The sequence below is a fragment of the Gossypium raimondii genome, chromosome 12 (assembly GCF_025698545.1).
Source record: "Gossypium raimondii isolate GPD5lz chromosome 12, ASM2569854v1, whole genome shotgun sequence".
Taxonomy (NCBI): Eukaryota; Viridiplantae; Streptophyta; class Magnoliopsida; order Malvales; family Malvaceae; genus Gossypium; species Gossypium raimondii.
This window is the reverse complement of record NC_068576.1, coordinates 8,145,609-8,167,557: the sequence shown is the minus strand read 5'-3', so window position 1 is coordinate 8,167,557 and position 21,949 is coordinate 8,145,609. Positions and strand designations below refer to the sequence as shown.

The 21,949-nt window shown below is 33.5% G+C and overlaps 1 protein-coding gene across 2 annotated transcripts; it reads right to left on the bottom strand.

The window, feature by feature from the left end:
- Positions 1 to 380: 380 nt before the first annotated feature.
- On the bottom strand, positions 381 to 7,570 carry LOC105763135 (WAT1-related protein At3g02690, chloroplastic). 2 transcript variants are annotated; one of them, XR_008191952.1, is made up of 7 exons: positions 6,996 to 7,570; positions 6,848 to 6,895; positions 6,647 to 6,769; positions 2,537 to 2,686; positions 1,287 to 1,458; positions 996 to 1,144; positions 381 to 856 (listed from the first exon to the last, which is right to left on the bottom strand). XR_008191952.1 is itself a non-coding variant. In XM_012581231.2 (7 exons), the coding sequence occupies exons 1-7, from the start codon at positions 7,530 to 7,532 to the stop codon at positions 754 to 756; spliced, it is 1,194 nt and encodes a 397-aa protein (XP_012436685.1). In that variant the 5' UTR covers positions 7,533 to 7,570; the 3' UTR covers positions 381 to 753. The 2 variants fall into 2 exon arrangements, 1 of the variants encoding a protein (XP_012436685.1); XM_012581231.2 differs by having other exon boundaries at positions 1,084 to 1,144.
- Between the last annotated feature and the right edge of the window lie 14,379 nt (positions 7,571 to 21,949).

Genomic DNA, 21,949 nt, shown 5'->3' with positions numbered 1-21,949 from the left:
GAGTAGAACATATCATAGATCCAAGTTGATTTAATGGTTAGTGCCGAAAATAAAAAAAAAAGTTATTTAAATTTTAATTCACAAATTCACGATCTAAAAACTGATTTATAAAAAAAATTGAACTGCCAAAAAGAAAAGAAAAGAAAACTTAACTGTCAAAAAGAAAGAAAAAAAGACAAAAATCATACAATGACAATTTTAATAGCTTAACAACTTAAATAAAAACTTTTGAATAATTTAATAATTATTTTATAACTTTTAAAATTGAATTATCAAAACATTAACTTTCATCGTAAGTATGAGCAACTTCCCATACTTCTCATATTTATTTTATAAAATTATATATCTCTAATTTCCATATGATACTTAAAGAGCAAATATTATAAAAAAAAATGTCGATTTAAAAAAGTCGAACCCTTTAATGTGAGAGTTTTTTGTCCAAATGCATTGCCGGGACTAAATATTTTTATCCAAACGATCTTTAGATTTCGGCAATTTACAAGATTCTAAAACACGACTATATTTATCCATTGGTATATACTTTTCTAGCTCACATATATATATATACAGATCGTGATTACTTCAATATCTTAGCCAGGGATCTCAAACATCATGCTTCTTCAACCATAACCAATCTTTTAAAAGGATGTCTGACTCCAAAACATGCTTCATTCTGTCAAAGCTTAATTTCATTCTCATTTTCTGACATGTCTTACGTAGGTAGGTATGTATCTTTATCAAGCATGTTCTTTGCTATGAAGGTTTGCCTCGAAAGTTAACCATGTATATGGCAACTATGGTGACAATGGCACCAACCAGTTGCAAGGGTGAGAAGGTCTCGCCAAAGTACAAAAACCTGTGGTTTGGAAACTTAACGTTAGCAGTGAACCAAATTACAAATATCATAAAATTCTGTTTTATGTAAGAAAATATGCAAGTAATTAGCTCCCATTTTTATCTAAAGATTGGATTAAGATGCATCTATGGGTGGTTACCTTTTCAGGTCAGAAATATTAACCCTTAACAGTAGAATCCTACATGACCATTTACGAAGTGAACCATGTGCCCAGTGCAACATCTTACCCAAAAATTGAAGCGAACATAGGCGTCAAGAAGGTGAGGGAGCTGAGCTTCGTCAAGCTACCTGAAATCCGTGGGTAAATTCAAATCAAATTTCATACAAGTTTAAATCTAAAAAACAAGGGACAACTTTCCCCCTACCAATCGAAAACACAAAGGCACAGACAATAGATATAGTACATGTTTGGGTTTGAGAGAAACCTCACCTTTTGTTGCACTGTAGAAGAATACACCATAGCTTATGGCACTTCCAAAGATTGATGTATAAAAGAGTGCCAACAAATCACTGGCAGAAAGCTCCTGAAAACTCCCACTAAAAACAGGATCATGGTTGAGAATAGAAATTCCAAGAAGTGGAAGACCACCAATTATCATATGCTGCAATAAGATTACATGAATGTTAGTCTTCGATTTCCACCTATCATAGAGGTTGTCCAGCTATCATCCACAAAAAAATTTCCTGGTCCAGTCATGCAATCAACAATCCAACATCAGCAATCAATTAAACTAGCAGCCAGCGGACTGAAAAGTTCTCCTCCATTTGACACCACAAGTCACTTGTTCAAGAACCTAATGGTACCGGCAGCCAGATTTTGAGCAGATAACATCATGATTTGAATGTGTGGCATTGGTCTGCCACATCATCATCCAATCAGCAACATTGTCAGTAAGTTGGCATATTTGCCCTCTATTGAGAGGCAGACTCTTCTTTTTCTAGGTTAGTTGAATAAACTTTAGCTGAAAAAAAGTGATATTTTGTAGTATCAACTAGAGGTGCTAATTAGACAGACTTGAGATACTTTAGGTTTCAGTCCACTTCATGGTAGAATTTGCCTCAGGTTCGGACAATTGTTGGTCAGACCTTTTTCTGAATTTGTTCGTTTCAGGTCTTTGACTTTTTCCATTCAAATACAGATTTCAGTCTTTGGTCGGATAGTTTTTGGCTACAGCATATTCTGCCACCACTGATATCAATGGGCGAAAATGCAGGATGGTGAACAGGAGAGGATAATAAATATGAGGATAGGCATACAAACAGATTAGTCATCCTCCTAGTGTAGGATGACTGAGGATGACTCGATCCTCAAGTACACAACCCTAAGGAAGAAGGATAAGGTTTTTGAAGGTGTGAATATGATAAAAGCCAGCATGACAAGCTGAGAGGTTGATGGAGTTATTTTTGTACAAACAAAACTAGAGATCCTAGATAATAACTTGCTTATTTGATTTCCTAGACGACTAATTATCTCCCAGGCCTCTCTCTCTTCCTCATCTTATGCCTAGTATGCTGCCAACCATCTAGTTGGAAAGAAAACAACAAATAAATAATATAAGTAAAAACCGAAGGCATAGTTGGGGGGGGGGGGGGAATAGATATTTTCTGTTTCTTTGAGAAGCATTAGTAAGAATCAGATATAAGCAACAAGCTTATTATAGAGAAAATTGGGAGGCCTACCCATCCGGTTGCCATGATAGGGTCAGAGTATTTGGAAACCCAGCGGACCATTACTGTTCCAACTGCCATGCTCTGAGCAGCAAGGAGCATCCACCACTCTCCACTTCCCCATAGTGAAAAATTACTATCATCTAAAGAAAGTGCAGGGACCTGCCAAAATACAGCTCATTTCATACTACAGCAAAATAAAAGCATAATATTATTTGCTTAACCCAAGTCTCAAACCACAAAGTTATCCTTAGATCAAAACTAATTATAATCTACAGCAGTTAACAACAAATAAATCTTTCATAATACATCATATACATGAGAACTGCACTAAAATGCAACAATGGAAATAGTTGTTAAAAGAAATGAACTTGGATCTCACCCTTCTAAACAAATTGAACAAATCAGGGTTCACAAGCAATAATGAAAATGGCCGTTTGCTCTAAACAAATTGTTACTTAGGGCAATAAGAAGACTTCCAAAAGTTCTAAAATGTCCTACAAACTTCTGCACCTTTTATTTTGTAGGAGGCGAAAATTTGAAGTCGTTCTTTCCCGAAAGTTTCAGCATTCTAATCTCCACATGTCAAAATAGCGGGCACTCATGTCAACCCAGAATAACACCCTTTGAGGGGTAATAATCAAGACTATTTGATATCATTCATTCACATAAACCCATTCTGAAAGGCTTGGACAAACGAGTAGCACAAGCCACTCATTGAAGTACTGATAACTCTATGAAATAGTCATTTTACTCTAATTTGATGTAATAAAGATAGCTAAGTCCTTCAACTCTACTACAGTTAATTCATTTTTAGTCAACTTTTTAGCTTTCAGTTAAGTAATCATTGCATGTTCTAAATCACATTTTAATTCGATGTCGACAAGGTTTTTGAAGCAAATTCAATTAAAGAACTTTTGGAAAATGGCACACAAATCGGATGTGAAATGAATGACAAAAGTGTATTGGATCGAATACGCTGCAGTGCAGCACACCAAAGAGGGCATAGGCACCCCACCTGTTGCCAAGCAGCTCCAACCTTCTGAGCCAATGGTACCTAGGTACCCATGCACGAGGCCTAGTGCTATGGATGCCTTTGTGGGCGAGACAAGAAAACAAAGGTGTCAAAGATGGAAAGGAGATAAGTAAATTTATTTTAGTAATATTCCTAATTAGAATAATTTATTTAGCAAATATTTTATTGCAATCAAAAGTCTTCAATTCCAGTTTCTTATTCTACATCAATAAGTCCCGACATAACCTTTATTTAAGGGGTGATTCTTAGTATTAAAATGAGACAGAATTTTATTCCAATTACATAAGTTTAAGGCTCTCTCCCAAACAAGTCTAAGGTTAGGAGCTATAAAGCACAGACACAGACATGCAATACGAGTATGATATGATACAGACACAACGATATAACAATTTTTTAAAAAATAAGGGTACAGGTACGGTAAGACTCGGTAATAGAAAATGTTTTTTATTGTATATTTTTATGTTAAAATACTTCATTTAAATTATTATTTTTACTTACATGATTAATGTAATTAACTAATAATTTGGAACAAAGTGTAACCCAAAATACTATAATTTATATATTTATTTAAAGTATAACCCAAATATAACATGGTTCAAAGTATAACCCAATTACTTGTTAAAACAAATAAAATAACCCAATGGTCCAATTCCAACCAACTAAAAACTGCCCAAAAAAACACATGATATAAAAAAATAACCCCCAAGAAACCCTAGCTACACTTTCTTCTCTACCAAAACCACCTAATTCTTTCAGTCGCTACAACTTCTTCCCTTCAAATCTTCATCAACCGGCTATCTATTCTCCATCTGCTCGCCAGTCGTCTATGTCTACCTGTGCCCATTTTCCAACACCAATGTCTTACCCGTGTCAAGACCATGTCCCTTGTCCCTCTCTCTCTCTCTCTCTCTCTCTACATGTTCCCACGTGTCCCATGCATATCCGGGCGTATCCACAACATGTTCATGTTGAACACCCGTATGACACTGATATGACGGCAGAATAGCCGTGTCGGTGCTTCATAGGTTAGGAACTCCCTTCGACAAGTTCCATTTATACATTATTAACCATAGGTTATTCATGAGATAAGAATCACAACAAGGGTAAGGTTTCATCAATTGAAGCAGGTATTCTCATGAATCGTCCATTGACTCAATTCATAACTCATGAACTTAACAATTTGGTATCAGAGTCAGATATTATAGGCAATTCCAACGCCAAAGAAGAGTTAAGAGCTTCGTTACAAGAAGCCTGCAAAATTAATAAGCCTGCGAAGCTCTGTCTCCAAGAGGAGAGTAATGTGACTGATACCTTTGTGGGTAAGACAAGTAGACAAAGGCCGCAAAGGGAGGAAGAAGACTAACTTTATTTTAGTGATATTCCCAATTAGAATAATTTATTTAGCAATATTTTATTTCAATTATAAGTCCTTAATTTTGGTTTCCTATTGAACAAGAATACATCCCTATGCAATCTCTATTTTAGGGGACAATTCTTAATAATAACATAAGATAGAATCACATTCCAATTATAGAAGTTTAAGGCTCTCTCTCCCTACGAGTCTAAGCTTAAGAGCTCCATTTGTTTAGTTCCAAGGTTAGGAGCTCCTTTTGATGAGTTTCAGATGTATTATTAATCAAAGGTTCTTCACAAGATAGGAATCGTAACAACGGTAAGGCTTCATCAATCAAAGCAAGTATTTCCATAAAACGTCCAATGACTTGATCCAAAACTCATGAACTTAAAACCAAGGCGTTTGTGCAATTTTTATACTGAAAACTTTCTTATTTTTGCCTAGTTTGGGAAGGACTCATTGACCAGACTTTGGACCTTTTCTTTAGGACTTTTTAGGACATATTTTAGGACCATAAATCTATATCTAAACAAAGAGAAGCTGTCAACAGTAATCTACAAGGTAAATCAGATGACAAGAACAAAGCATTGAGATTCATCTGGGTATGCAAGAAAATCATTTGATAAAGAATGTTGGTGACATTTTGATAACGCAGATCTACAATGAAGTATGAGCCATTTCAACAGAGCTTTGTGTTTTTTGAACCATTTTAACAGAATTTGACATATGAAGCATGAACCAAAATGAAATGTATCAAATTTGATTAGCCACCAAGCGCTTTGAATATGTTCAGTTATATTTTATAATGTTTTTTAATATGTAAAACTGTGACTATTTCAATCTTTAAATGGGACTCATGTTTTCATCTCCATCAACCTCATAACATAAGGTATACAATTTTTATATTTTCTTCGGTACTTGGTTTGATTTTACTTTTTGTGTTGAACCTCCATGTTGTAAGATAAAAAAGGTTAATATACTATTTGGTACCTAAGTAAGACTTTAGCATTCAGTTTGGTAGTTAAGTTTGGCTTCAATGTGTAATTTAGCATTTGAGTTTGTTTTCAATGATCAATTTAGTTTTTTTGTCCCAACTACTTACCTATGTTTTTTTACAAGACCACACGTGTCAAATATCCGTTGAGCCACAAGATGCCATTAGGTCTGGGTACCAAATTCAACATTGAAGCCAAACTCAAGTAACAAATGGTATATAAACCAAAAAAGACTACAAATTGTTTTGATAGTACTTTCTTTTATTTTTAAGCGAAAAATATGATGCAGTTGACAGATGAGATGTGGATAAAACTGAAAGTTAGAAAACAACATAAGTGCAATCAAGAAAGAATGGCAATAATTTAATCAAACCATGGAAAATTGTTTTAATTTTGAAAAACCAACCATCTCAAATTGCCATAGCAAAATTGCTAATACCTAATATTTTATGACAATTGCCGATCAAAATCCTTAGCATGCCAAGCATATGTAACAGGTTAACCAATTGGAATCAAGCACACCACACCAAGAGCAAGCCAAAATAATCGAATTCCCTTCAAGTGCTATTTTGTCTCTAACATACTTTGGTTTTTCTTTTGAAAGATAACATACTTTGGTTGATTTAAGTTAACAGGGTCAGTACACATTGAGAAATATATTTCTAACAAGAATATTAATAAATATCAGAAAAAGCATAGCTTGGCGAGTGATAATAAATATGGGGTTTATGGTTTACCTCGAGAAGAAGAAGGCCAACGACACCAAGAACTAGCCCAGCAGCTCCAACTAAACCAATGGACTCATTGAATAAAAAGGAAGCAAGAACAGCCACTGTCAATGGCTGAGAGTCAATTATCACCTGCATCAATCAAACATATTGTCACCGTTACTAACAAATTAGAATCAATGGAAAGAAAAGAAATGAAAAAGAACATACACTGCCCAAACCTGCAGATGTCCTCTGTAACCCTTGAGCAAGAAAACCCTGGACATTCCCTCAACAAGTATTAACATACAGAATGGTACAATGGTTTCCCTGCTTTGGAAGAAAAATAATAAATTAAGGGAAAGAAAAAAACAAAGACCTGGAAACAGGCGGCGTCGACAAGAGCGAAGAGCGCAATGGAAAGCCAAGCAGTGAGTCCAGAGGGCAAAGGCTTGCCCTTGGAGTTGGCAAACGCCACCAATAACAACCCCGCCGGAATCAAACGAAAGGAAGCCACAAAGAAAGGCCCTGCCTTGGGCAAAACCTCCTTCATTGCCACCATTGCCGTGCCCCAGAAGAAGAATGGAGAAACGAGCACTGCCCACTCCAACAAAATGTTGCTTTCCGCCTTTTCAACATCTTCTATTTCCAAATCTTGTTTCTCGTTTTGAGAGACGAGGCACTCCACGTCCAGGCCCGTCCCTACGCAGTCCACAACTTCGGGATCTTTGGCTTTGCAATTTGTTCTGAAGCGCGTGGACTTGGCGAAGAGGAGAGGGGACAGTTTCACAGAGCAGTTGTGAGAGGCTGATGAGAATAACAGTGAAGAAGAAGAAGAGAAACGATTAATGCTATTACTGTAAAAGGAGAAAATTGGAGGGGATGAAGGAAAGGAGAAGCAGGTGCAGCCCCTCATTTTTTTCTCGGTGCTTGCTTGCTGATAAGAGCTATGCCTTCACGCTTTAATATGCTGCTGACACGTCACGGTTACACTCGCTGCCAATTTCTTAACTATCATCAACAAATTACCAAATAAAAATAGGTTAAACCACTAGAATAGTCACTTTTGTTTATCTCAGTTTATATTTTAGTCACTTATGTTTCAAATATTACGATTTAGTCACTTGCGTTATCGCGTTGTAACATTTTAGTCACTGAGCCGTTAATTGTCGTTAACGGTGTAACGGTAAGCTGACGTGGCACGTTAAATCATCATTTCAAATAAAAATTTGGGTTAATTATACAATCGGTCCCCATATTTTTATTTTGAGTAATTTAATTTTTTTTCTTTTATGTTTTTTTAACTTTCCTTTTTTTTTCTTTATTTTGCATTCTCTTCTACTTCTCCCTCTATTTTCCTCCCTTCTCCATTTCTTTTAAAATAGTTTTTCTATGTTTGTCATTTGTTAAAACTAGTCCCTATATTTTTAGTTTTTGAATAATTTAATTTTTTGAGTGAGACAAGCTTGTGGACTAGTTTTAACAAATGAAAAATATAGAAAAACTATGTTAAAAGAAATGAAGAAGAGAGGAAAACAGAGGGGGGAGTAGAACAGAATGGAAAATAAAGAAAAAAAAAGGAAAGTTAAAAGAACATAAAAGAAAAAAAAATTAAATTGCTCAAAATGAAAAAGATAGGGGCCAATTGTAGAATTTAACCTAAAATTTTCGTTTGAAATGATGATTTAACGTGCCACGTCAGCTTACCGTTACACCGTTAACGATAATTAACGACTTAGTGACTAAAATGTTACAACACGATAACGTTAGTGACTAAAACGTAACATTTCAAATATAAGCGACTAAAATGTAACCTAAGGTAAAAAAAATGACTATTTTAATAGTTTAGCCATAAAAATATTATGGAAAAATTTAGAGTTGTGGTTAAAGTTGTCTCAAACACTCAATTGATATGAATTCAAATCACCTAATCTTGTGTAAATTTTGAAGTACATCATTACACCAATATTCAATTAATTAGGGATAAATTCTGGTCATAATCAATTAAAAAGTTTACAATTCACTCGTTTTGAAAATTGTTATTTTCTCTCACCTGGCCTTTAAATGGCTAACAGAATCTTGAAGTAGCATATCTTTAATTGATCTAATAACAATTTTAGTATAAAAATCACATCTTTAATTAATTATTGACACATTGATGGCCTAATTTTTGACATGTGCAAAACTGATTTTATTTTAAATTATTTTGATTAGCTAACAAAATTCTTTTTGTACAAAATAGCTTTCCTCTCATTAAAACATTTTTATAACATATATTTATCACAAATAAAATAATAATATTTTGAATAAATTAAACATTTTTTTAACAAATCATTCATCAATTAACAGACAATTTTTACTTTTCAATTGTTAAGAAATGTAAATATGTAATTAGCTACTTACCAGGGATATGGTTGATTACTAGGGTTTGTTTTTATTTACTTTTGTAACACCTCTAACCCGTATCTGTTGTCGGAACAGGGTTACAGAGTATTACCGAAATTTACAGATCAAATAAACAGATAAATCATATCATATGGCATTTATATCTGAAATCAATCATGATGTCTTTTATGTCCCTTATATGAACCCTTAAGGCCTAAAATACACATTAAGAACAAGTCGGGACTAAACCGGGTTCTTAGAGAATTTTTCGAAAAATATTAAAATTTCTCAAAAGTGCAGGGGACACACGTCCTTGTGGCCAGGCCGTGTGTCTCACATGGTCAAAAGACATGCCCGTGTCTCAGGCTGTGTGGACTTTCGAAATAGAGACACAGGGCCGTGTCCCAGCCCATGTCCAAACTTGGGAGCTCTTTGACTTGGGTCACACGGCCAAGCCACACGCCCCTGTGCTAGGCCATGTGAGCATACTGACTTGTTTTAATAAGGTGCAGGGGTCACACGGCCAAGCCACACGCCCCTGTGCTAGGCCGTGTGAATAATTTGAGTATTCTGTTTTACAATTTAAAAGATGCAGGGGACACACAGCCAAACCACACACCCGTGTGCTAGGCCGTGTGATCAATTTTAAGTATATTGACTTGTGCAAATTTTTAAATACAGGGACACACGGCCGTGTTACCTGGCCGTGTGTCACACACGGCTAAGACACACGCCCGTGTCTCTACCATTGTGGATGAAATAGGCTATTTTTCTAGCCACATTTCTGATCCAATTTGTCTTCCACCTACATTAACACTTTAACATATCAATAGTCCACAACAAAGCAATTAAAATAAGCCATGATCGTGTCTTAAACATAACCTATCATCACATACCTATAAATTTATCATCATTTAACCTTATTTACACATATCAACCATAACAAGGCCATATATATATATGCATACTAAAATACACCAATCATAAGCCATACCAATGACTAGTTTCAACCAAACATTTACATGCCATCATTGGCCAAATTAACCTATACATGCTATTATAACCAAAATTAGTTTGCTATATAAATACCGAAAAGGTACTATAAAACAGGAAAAATAAAATAGAGTAAGCATTTAATGCTTAGTAAGTTTGTATAACATGGAATTTTACTTACCATTTAATCACATTAAAGTAAACATTCAAGGCATACTCAAAGCAAATTGGCCAAAAGCCCTAGCACATATCATCATCAACCATGTTAGATATGTATTTCATATGAATATCAAGGAACATGTATAAACTCAACAATAATCAAATTTTCATATACATACACTTTCCTTATCATGTGTCCATATAACATGTACAATTATATCCATGTATTTCAAGTATATTTCTGTAATAATTCGTCTCTAATCCAGATTGTCTCATGTCAAAACTTTGTCCGTTGAATCATTCACAATATCGATGGATACACGGGTAGTACACATGAAGTGTACAAATCTATAATCCGTTAATTTATATACAGGTATGCCCATACAAGCATGTAATTAGGAAGCTCTTTCGACCCATGTAACGGGAACCTCATGTGAGTCATATAACGGGAAGCTCTTGCGAGCTAATTATCGAGAGGCTCATACGAGCCATAAATGGGAAGCACAAGAGAGCCAAATATTGGGAAGCTCCGGAGAGCCATTAATGGGGAAATTCATAAGAACCGTAATCGGGAAGCTCATGTAAGCCATATCAGGAAGCTCGTGAGAGTCATGTAACGGGATGCTCGTAAGAGATAAATAACGGGACGCTCTTGCGAGCTGTGGTGCGTCCGCAACACATGCAGGACCACAACCAATTGGGAACCCTTAGTGACAATGTCATTTGTATCCATCGAATTTCTAAGGTTCAAACGTGATTCGATACTTGTCGGATATCTTTGGATATGTGATCAATAATTATACCTTTCACAAACATAACATTTAATTTAACATATAAACATATAATTTAGTTACACGAACTTACCTCGACAAGTGTTCGTATACACAAAAGCTACTAATCTGATACTTTCTCTTTTCCTCGATCTAACTTCGTATTGTGTCTATCCGGATCTATACGAATGAATTTAACTCAATTTAATAAAATTCATATTCAATTCAGTCAAATACACATCTTTGGAAAAATTACTATTTTTCCCCTATACTTTTAATTAATTATAATTTTGACCCTAGGCTCGGAAAATAAAATTCATACAATTTATTCCTCATTCCAAGCTTAACCGATTTTCATGTGTCACAATAGCAGCCCATGTATTTCATAAAATTCAGAATTTTTTTGAATTTTCCATCTTTTCAATTTAGTCCCCAAATCACAATTTCATCCAAATTCTCTTTACAAAAGTTGTCTATCTATCATCAACCTTTCATTTTCTACCATAAAACTTCAAATTTCATACATACTCATCCATGGAAAAGCCTTAATACTTTGATAGTTTTACAAATTAATCCCTAAGATAGCTAGATTAAGCTATTACGATCTCGGAAACATAAAAATCATTAAAAAAGGGATAAGATTACTCACCTAATTAAGCAAAATAAGCTTGTCTATCTTCAAGCTTTATAACTAGGGTTTTCATGTATTTTGATTTAGGAAAGATGATGAAAATGACTTAATTTAATTATTTATTTCTTTTATCATCATTATTTTATCATATTTCCAATTTAACCATTTACTTTTCTTAAATTTTCAATAATGAATAATCATCCTTATCTACTAACTCCTCTAAATGGTCTATTTGCTATATAAGGACCTCAAATTTTGAATTGCATAGCTATTTGGTACCTTTAGCTACTAGAATTCAACTTTTGCACTCTATGCAATTTGGTCCTTTTATCAAATTAAACATGAAATCGGAAAAAATTTCTTAACAAAATTTTTATACGATATTTCTATCATACTGCAGACTATAAAATAATATTAAAATAAATTTTCTTTTGGCCTCAAATTTGTAGTTCTGAAACCACTATTCCGATTTCACTAAAAACAGACTATTACAACTTTTCTTATAGAGTAGATCCTCACATGTATGTATATATATACATATCATTTGATGGTGTATGAGATATAAAATTTCATTCTCTCTTTCTCCTTGTGCCTTGTTATTTATCTTTTAGTATTTCATACATGGTATTAGAGCCTCTTGGCTCAATTAGTGGATTCTTGTTTTATTGTTTTAATTGCAAATAATTTGGGACTTTTGTGGGTCACTTGTTAAAAGTATTTTTGGGGTTCATCATCAACATAGGGAGGTGTGTTGCCATCTCCACGGTTGATCTGCAAGTTTCGACCATCAGAGACACTGCGTGTAGAACTTACGCGTCGCCAAAAAGGAACCAACCAACTTTCATGCACCGACATGTGTAGGCACGTGATATATTTTCTTTCTATCGACTTTCGTCGCATGTGTCATCTCTCTGTTCTAAACATTTCTTAGTGGTTGAGTGTTCGATCGGTGGAAGGTTTGTATGTCGTTTGTTGATTTTTAAAGTTTTTACACTGTTTCAATACAATTTATTTTTTGTTTTTGTATCAAGGTTGTTTTTACTAGCCTTTGGCTTGATTTGGATTGTTCAATTTGGTTTGAGAAATATAATGGCAGAGATAAAAGTTATGGTGAGTGAGATAATTCTCATAATGTCTAAAATTACGAAACATAAGCTTAATGGAACCAATTATTTTGATTGGAGTAAGATGGTTTGGATCTATAAAAGGAGCATTGACAAAGACGATCACTTGACCGATGATCTACCTATTGATTAAAAAACAGACATGGCTAAAGGAGGATGTCAGACTATTTTTGCAAATTCGCAATTCTATTAATAGTGAGGTAACTTCCTTGATCAATCGTTGTGAATTTGTTAAAGAACTAATGGAGTATTTGGACTTTTTGTGCCTTGGGAAAGACAATTTTTCTCGCATGTATGAAGTGTGCCAGATGTTCTATCATCCAGATGAGCATGATAAATCCTTCACGTCATACTTCATGGATTTCAAGAAGTGTATGAAGAACTCAATGTATTGTTTCCATTCAGTTCAAATGTTAAAGTGCAACAATATCAGCGGGAACAAATGTCAATCATTAGTTTTTTTTTCTAGTTTTCCTCTGGAATTTAAGGCTGCCAAATCTCTGATTCTTTTGGGTTTTGAAATTTCATTTCTACAAGATGCTTTTACGAGAATACTGCAAACTGAAAACACTTATTTTGCTCAAACTTAGAGTAACACATTGGTGAGCCGTGGTAATAAGACACGGGGATCAACTAGTCGTGAAAAAAGTGGTGATAATCACGAGGCATGGGAAGTAGTATGTTACTATTGCCATGAGCCTAGCCACACTAAATGTTATTTCCAAAAACTTCAGAATAAGGCTAGGAGAGCATGTTGGAAAAAAAATCGATTTGAAAATGGTTTTCTTGGACAACGAAAAATTAAAATTTTAAAAACTGACCTGATTTTATCATATTTATAGCAATAAACCTTAATCGAATACGCACCCGTGTTTTTTGATAAGTGGATCCTTGATATTTTTTAGCTTTCAACCAAACGATTTTCCCTGCTATTCTCGTATCACGAACTACTTCGAGTGTGGGCTCGAAGTAATTGAACCAAAACACAGAACTCTACGGAACTCCTCCGTCATCCATAATATCCCACCCCATGCACATGCATTATGACATATAATGACCTTAAGTACATGCTTTCATTACAATTTATATATGGTGGCATGCTTTACATGCTTCCATTTTAATTTCAATTCAGTGGCATGTCTTACATAGTTCCAATATCTCATTTAATTTGGTTTATTGGCATACGTACCATGCATTCAATTTCACAATCAAACCAATGATATTCTGTTAAACTAAGCTTTATTTGATAATATGTTTTGATATAACAAATTAAAGTGTTTTTGAATAAAAGTTAAAGTTGAACAAAATTGGGCAAAATTGATAAAATTAAGTTAAAATAGTTTCAATTCAGTTAAAAATTTTCAATCATGTTAAAACTATTTTTAAACAAGTCAGTATTGCTCCAGGCTAAAAAGTATCGATTCCCATTCTAAAATTGATACTAAATTGACATTTTTTTTCAATTTACACAAAAAGTACCTATACCTTTTACTAGCTATCGAAAACTTGTCTTTGGTATCATTGTAAACTAATTTCAACGGTCACTGAATCATACATTAAATGCTAATAGTATCGATACTCGTAGAAAATGTATCGATACCTTTTGTTGCAGGTAAATTTAATGATATGATATTTTCATCCCCAATGGCTTTATTAACTTTCAAAACAACCCCAACGGTTGAAAATGTATTAGAATGTATAAATATCATGTTCCAAAGGTCCTACAACAAGGAGATAGATCATCAAGTTTAAAGATCAATCAAAACAATCTTAATGCTTAATTATTTCATATTCTTCTTGTAAAACACTTGTGAGCTTTCATTGTATTCATTCAGTTCAAGTGTTATTATTTGTATTTGTGCTTAATTGGAAAACACATTAATCTTGTAAGGATTACTTCTTAGTTTGCTATTTGTTATTCTCTTTGAGAGGGTTGAGTCTTAAGGTTTGAGTAGAAACCTTAAGGGAGTTGCAATATTAAGATTTGGATAGAAATCTTGAGAGAGTTGTAAGGATAAACCTTGTCCTCAAAGGTTGTACAAATTAGTTAATTTGGGAAAATCCTTAGTTGTGGAAAGCTAAGGTAGTGGAGTAGGCAATTGGGGCCGAACCACTCTAAATCTTTGTGGTCATTGTTACATATTCTTTCTTTGCTTCCACCAAATTTTTTAAAGGTCAATTCACCCTCTCTTGGTAATTTCGGTTTGATCAATCGAGCTAACATATTATATCATTTCTCGATACTTTAATCATTATATTCACAATTTAACATGTTACAAAAGAATTGTCCAGTGCATGTATAGCAATCTTTCAATGAGTTCATTCCATGACATTTCACTCAAGCATGTAATTCAAGCATCTAATTTATCATTCTATAGAAACACATGCTATACATACAACCAACAACATTTAATATCCAAATCAACCATTTTATACCAATACTAAACATACAATTAATCAACCAACTAAACTAGTTTTGCATTCACGCTATTTAGTTTGGGCTCGAAACGTATTTGATTCGGCCATCTTTAAATCACTTAATGAGACATTTAAACAAGTTGACCAACAAGCTTAATTACCACATTAAATACTAAAAATAATTATTTAACGTTTAATTTAGTAAGTTAGAACCCACACCTTAGTTTCGCACAACCGTAACACTACTTGCGAACCCGCGATTCCTCCTTTAGACTTAAATTGATCCTAAATTAAAATACAATATTTATCGAGTTAAGACGTTGCCAAAATAGCCCTAGTACACCTTCTTAAGGGTTTAATCAAATCAACATTTCCATAACAATTTTTAGATCCAATTTGACTAGGCTACTAACACTAACTTGATGCAAAACGTTTGATCAAACAACTAACGGCTTCACTGCTGATCTGGGGTGTTTAAATCAGCACCTAACAAAATAAAAAACTGAAAAATCAGCAGCTAAACATCCATTTAAAACCTTAATTTTATCAACTAACATATTTCCTAGTAATCAAATCGAAACTACACATTAACCTGCAATCAACTGCACTTACGCTTTCTGATTTGTCAGATTTGAGTTGTCAAACGATCAAAATTAATTTTCCTAAATCACACATAGTCAAAGGCTGATTAGGAAGGGGTTTAAGAGGCCAAAATATTTTTGGAAATAAATGATAACAAATTATAAAAACAACAATCCCCTTTTGGTGCTTCTAGGCGCGACGCACCACCACCAATGGTGGCAATTTGGGGCTATTTTGAGAGCTTAATAAAAATGAGTTTGAAGGCTGGAAAATTACCCTTTAAATCATTAAAAATCACCAAAATTCCGTATTTGAAAAAATGGGTCTTTTACACAAAAATTCGATAAGAAAATGGAAGGAAAAATGCACTTACTCTAGCAAGATTAAATGGGTAGCAATGGAGATCTTTGTGGCAACAATGGAGGCTAATTTTTGAGTAATAAAAATATCATATTTAAGGCTAAAAAATTGACAAAAAATAACACTAGTAGAGATGCAAAAATTGACAAAAAATTCACTATCAATAGAGGAGGGAAGGATGGTAAGAAGAGAGGGCTTGATGGGCAACACTATGATGGAAAAAAGGAAGAAAACTTAGGGTTCAAGGCTTGGGTGACACAAAATAAGGAGAAGGATAAATTTTAGCAAAATTTAAGCAAATTTGCAAGGGAAAGAAATTGAACTCAGGTTTCTAAGCAAATTACACAGTCTTCTTATTTTCTCTTAACCACTAGGTCAATTACTCATTACTGTTATAACCTTACAATATTTATTTTAAAAACAAGGCGTGACACATACTAGGGGTTTGAAGAAAAAATTACAAAATAATAAAAATAGTGTGAGAAAAGGGATTTGAACTTGGGTTTTAAAGACCATTCCACTAACACTTAACCATTAGATTAGTAACTTTTTTTCTCTAAATATGCACAGATAATTTCAAAAATTAGGGTGTGACCACTTTCTCTTTATTCACAAACCCAATTTTGCTAATCCCTAATTTTTAGGATATGACACAGGCCGTGTGAGTCACACGACCGTGTGACAGATCGTGTGCTAGGCCGTGTGAGCCACACTGGTTGGGTTAACTGGGCCGTGTGGGCTACACAGGCGTGTGCTAGGTTATGTTGGCCACACAGACATGTGGGTCCATTTTTTTGTAAATTTTAGTTAGGTTCGTGTTTTGAAGTGCGTTTCATGGTCAGTAATTCTGTAGGTTTGTTAAGTGATATGTATGATGTCAGTTAAAAGAAAATTGTTGTTCTGGTTTGTTTGCATAAAATTTGGGGTATGTTGCCATATACAATGTGTTTTTGATATGTAAATTAATGAGTATCATTGGTATGTTTCTGATTAGTTAAGTATATACAATTATTGGTAAGTTATGTTTTGTTCAATTTCCCATAGCATGTGACACTGTGGCTTTTTTTATTTAAGTGTTCTGTAATTATTGAAATATAATAAATCTGTTCTGCATAGCATAAAATGGCGTGCTTACTGGTTTTTGTTAAAAAAATAAATGCATGTTCAACTTGCTTACTATTTTGATTCTGTATATGCATGGCATGTCACATTGCATAGGGTTGGGTTAATATGGTTAGAAGGAAGTTCTAGAGTTTAATGATCTGTACTATCTGGTGGATTAACCACATATTTGTTCTGGCAGCTTGACTGCAATTTAGTGGCTTGACCACATATATCTGATCTGGTAGTTTAACGACAAATTGATAAGCCATTGTTGTCGGGTAACTCGAGGTGGTAGGTCATCGTTGCTTGGCAACCCAGGATGACTTAATTGGTGTGTTTTTGGAGGGACGAGTTCCGAGGAACTCTAATTTGGTGTGTAGCAGAATTGGGTAGGAAGTTTTCTGAAAAATCTACATTTTGTTTTCCAAAAATATAATGCATTGACATAACCATTCATGCACAATTTTTGCTCATTTGGGTCTGATAAAATTCTCTACGATGTTTTGATCTGTTTATTATGTTATTTGTGTTTCTATTTGAGTTTAGTTACACACAGAGCTTTATATCTCACCTCTTTCATTTCACCATTTCAGGTAATCGACAAAATTAGGAGTGGGCGGTGTCTGGGAACTCGGATTGGTTTTCTCGTATAAAATGGTTTGTTTTGTCCATAATTAAATTTGCTGGATTTTTGGTTTTTGGACTAAGTTTCGGATTTCATTTTGGTTTTTTTTATTCAATCAAATATTTATACATGATTTTTGCTAATTAACAATAAATGCTTAGTTTCCAAAATTAAACAAACTAAGGTTTTTCCGCTGTAAATATAAAGTTTTACAAAAGTTAAATTATGTAAGTTTGAGAATACGCACAATTGGCAAGATTATACATTTTCACTTATCAAGATTACGAGTTACAAATATCAACTTCAAAATTTCCGCTGCAAAGTTTCTTTTTTTTCAGAATTTTACAAGTTTGACGAAGCAAGTGACTTAAGCGTTATGATTTCATAAAATTGGGTTTTTTAAGTTAACAATTAATAAATTTACATAAACGTTTTAAGAATGTCAAAATTTTCTATCAAGAAATTGTGTCGAGTTTTTATAAAACTTTGATTTTGATTTTGTTGCAAGGCACGTTCTAGAAAGTAAAATTTCAATGTATTAATGTAACCTTCCAGATTTGGGCATAACGTCTAGGTCAGGTTTGGGGTGTTATAGGAATGGAATTAAATATGAATTCAAATATCTCAAAAGGACTATTGATATGAGATTATTTTATTCAAATGATTCAAAATCCCTATTAGTCGACTATGCTGATGCTGGATATTTGTCGGATCTATATAAAGGTCGATCTCAAACGAGATATTTATTTGCATTCAATAAAGCAAACATTAACTATCACCTCTTTAAATCATACAGAAATAATTGTAATGCATGAGGCAAGCTGAGAATGTGTTTGGCTAAGGTTATTGACCCAACATATCTAGAAGATATGTGATTTGCCTTTATAGGAAAAGATGTCAACTATCTTATATGAAGATAATACATCATGTATATTTCAATTGAAGGGTTGCTATATCAAAGGTATTGCCAATCAAAACGGTTGAAAGACTAGTTTACAAGATTGAATGCATCGACTCAAATATGTAATGTGATGTTGCCATAAGAGGGAGTCTAAAACACGTTGTACTCATTTCCTTTAACCAAGATTTTGTCCCATTGAGTTTTCCTGGTAAAGGGTTTTAATGAGGCAACTTGTAATAAGAGATTGTGCACTCTTTTTCCTTCATTAGGTTTTTATCCCACAGAGTTTTTTTCAATAAGGTTTTAACGAAACACATTTTCATTGATGGACACCCAAGGGGAGTATTGTAAACCCATTGATAAATGGATGTCCATAACCCCCCAAAATTATCCTATTGTAACCCCTAAAATATGAATGTCTATAACCCTTAAATTCATTATATTGTAACTCCTAAATAATTTATAAGGTACCTTAATATTGGTCATCAATGCTTTGTAACTTATGGTTTTTGAAGCCCTACAAATAAAGGGCACGTAAAAGCCTAATAGATACCAATGTAAAAGTTGAATAATCTTTTTATCTTCTGTTCTTCTCTCTTGTTCGTTCTATATTTCTTTTAAAATTTATAACAATTAATTTTTTTAACATATAGACAATGTTAATTGTTTCTTTAACAATTTTGTAAATGATACATATTGCCATAAACATTTTGTCAATATTTTAAAAATATTTTTAATTAATATGTTTAAAATTTAAAATTAAATTATTTTAACACTATCAATATTTTTAACATATTTCTAATAGAATTTTTAAAATATTTTAACAAATATATTTAAAAATTTTAAAACTTTTTAAAAATTATTTGAAAGGTTAAAACATCTTGTTAAAATGTATACAAATTTAAAATTATTAACATCATATTTTCAAATTATTTAAAACCATTTATATTTATAAATTATTTTCAATAAAATAGCTTGTTTTTAAAAAAAATTAAATTAAAAAAGTCTATATGAAATGTATGTAAAATATAATTAAACTTAGAATAAGATTTACAAAATGTTGGTGTGTGGGGATAAAATAAATTTATGGGAAATTAACGAAGGCTTAAAGGCGTGTATCAATGCCACTTTATTCGCCCCCACCTATATGATGGTGTGCAAAAAAGTTATTGACAAATGAACCTTGAGGATACAATGAAACCCAATGATTGTCTCCGTTTTACATTTATGGAAAAAATCCACTGAATACTGAACGGAGCATAACAAGGATATCAATTTCTATAAAGAATTTCTAAAGAATAATTCTTTAGATAATAATCTAAGAATATAAAAGATGGTGTAATTATTTATAGAACAATCTAAGAATATAAAGAATTGTGGGAGAATAGAAAGAAACTTTGTTTCTATGTTTTTGGTATGTCATGCAAATAAAATTTCACTCATATTTATAGGAAGTCTCATGTCTCTTCATAGGGCATAACTACCCAAATGGATAGTCATATCTTTAGTAATAAACATATATAGTTATACAATAGATATCTACTTGAATAATTATGACTATTTGTTAATAATCAAGTGACATAACTTTCGATTATTTATAACTTTTCATTTACAACTATTGAAACCCTATACATATTGAAAATGTTCCAACAATCTCCAAAACAAAAGGGAATGACCGAGGTAATGAAAGAAATAATAACAAGAAAAGCTCAAAGTATTGAAGAACGTTTTTTATTACTGAAAAAACACAAAATTACATTAGATAAAATGACATATAAATAGCTTAACTACATGTAACGTTAAAGCTAAAAAAACCTGCAACTAATAGCCCACTAAAACCTCAACTAACAAAACATAATCTGATCATATCCCTATAAAATAGGAACCAACTTATTTGATAAAGAAAACAAGTAAATTAAAAAATCCAGTAAGATGCACTAATTTTTAACACTCCCCCTTAGTGCATGCTTACGATCAAGAACTCCAAGAGCATCTCTAAATTGCTGAAACTTAGGCTTCACCAAAGCCTTAGTGAAAATATTAGCCACTTGATCGTTGGTGCGAATGTATACAAGCTCAATCTCTTCACTTAGAACCTTTCCTCGAACAAAATGATGTCGAACCTTGATGTGCTTCGTTCGAGCATGAAAAACCGGTTTCGATGCAAGCTTAATAGCACTTTCATTATCACACTTGATTTTTACAGCATAATCAACTTTGCATATGGCTCCAAACAACCTCTTCAACCAAATGCACTCTTGTGCAGCCATAGTTGCTGCCACATACTCGGCTTTGGTACTCGACAAAGCAACAACACCTTGCTTTTTACTACACCAAGAAACCCTTGCTGAACCGATGCTGAAACAATATCCCAAAGTCGAGTGACGATCGTTTGTATCTCCAGCCCAATCGGCATCAGTAAATCTACTCAACATAAAGCTATCACATCTCTTGTATAGAAGACCATAACCAATAATTCCTTTAACATAACGCAAAATCCTCTTTGCTGCATCCATATGAATAGTTGTTGGATTCTGCATAAATTGAGAAACAACACTAACAGAGTATGAAATTTCAGGCCTTGTAATGGTCAAATAGATTAAGCTTCCAACAAGTTGTCGGAACTTCCTTGCATCTTCCAACGGCCTCCCATCATCTTTCTTCAACTTCAAATTCGGCTCCGTCGGAGTAACTTTTTCTTTCGACTCCCCCATACCGAAACGCTCCAAGAGATTCCTTGCATAGCCTTTTTAAGAAACAAAGTAACCTTGATCTGATTTTTCCACTTCTAGACCAAGAAAACATCCAATCTCCCCCAAATTTTTCATCTCGAAATGAACAGACAAGTCATTCCTCAAATTACAAATTTCTGATTCATTATCTCCAGTTATTATCATATCATCAACATATAATAATACCAAGAGATGTGCACCTGATTCCAATTTTATAAATAAACTAGAATCTGATTCAGAAACTCTAAGGCCACAAAAAATGAGATATTGAGCAGCTTTACCATACCATGCTCGTGGCGCTTGCTTAAGGCCATATAACGCTTTCTTCAAACAGCAAACACAATCGGGAAATTCCTTAGAGACAAAGCCAACAGGTTGCTCCATAAATACTTCACGATCTAAATCTTCGTAAAGAAACGCATTCTTTACATCAAGTTGCCATAGTCTCCAACCTTTAAACGCAGCAAGCGAAATAATCGATCTCACCGTCACTATCTTTGCTACTGGGCTGAACGTCTCCTTATAGTCCAATCCATAATTTTGAGAAAA

Bases quoted from the DNA above. Each gene is read 5' to 3' on its own strand.
- LOC105763135 (XM_012581231.2), bottom strand. From the start codon at position 7,532: ATGAGGGGCTGCACCTGCTTCTCCTTTCCTTCATCCCCTCCAATTTTC. The intron at 2,687-6,646 runs GTAAACCATAAA...GTATTTTGGCAG, and splicing joins TTGGCCTTCTTCTTCTCGAG to GTCCCTGCACTTTCTTTAGA. The intron at 1,459-2,536 runs GTAGGCCTCCCA...ATCTTATTGCAG, and splicing joins CTATCATGGCAACCGGATGG to CATATGATAATTGGTGGTCT.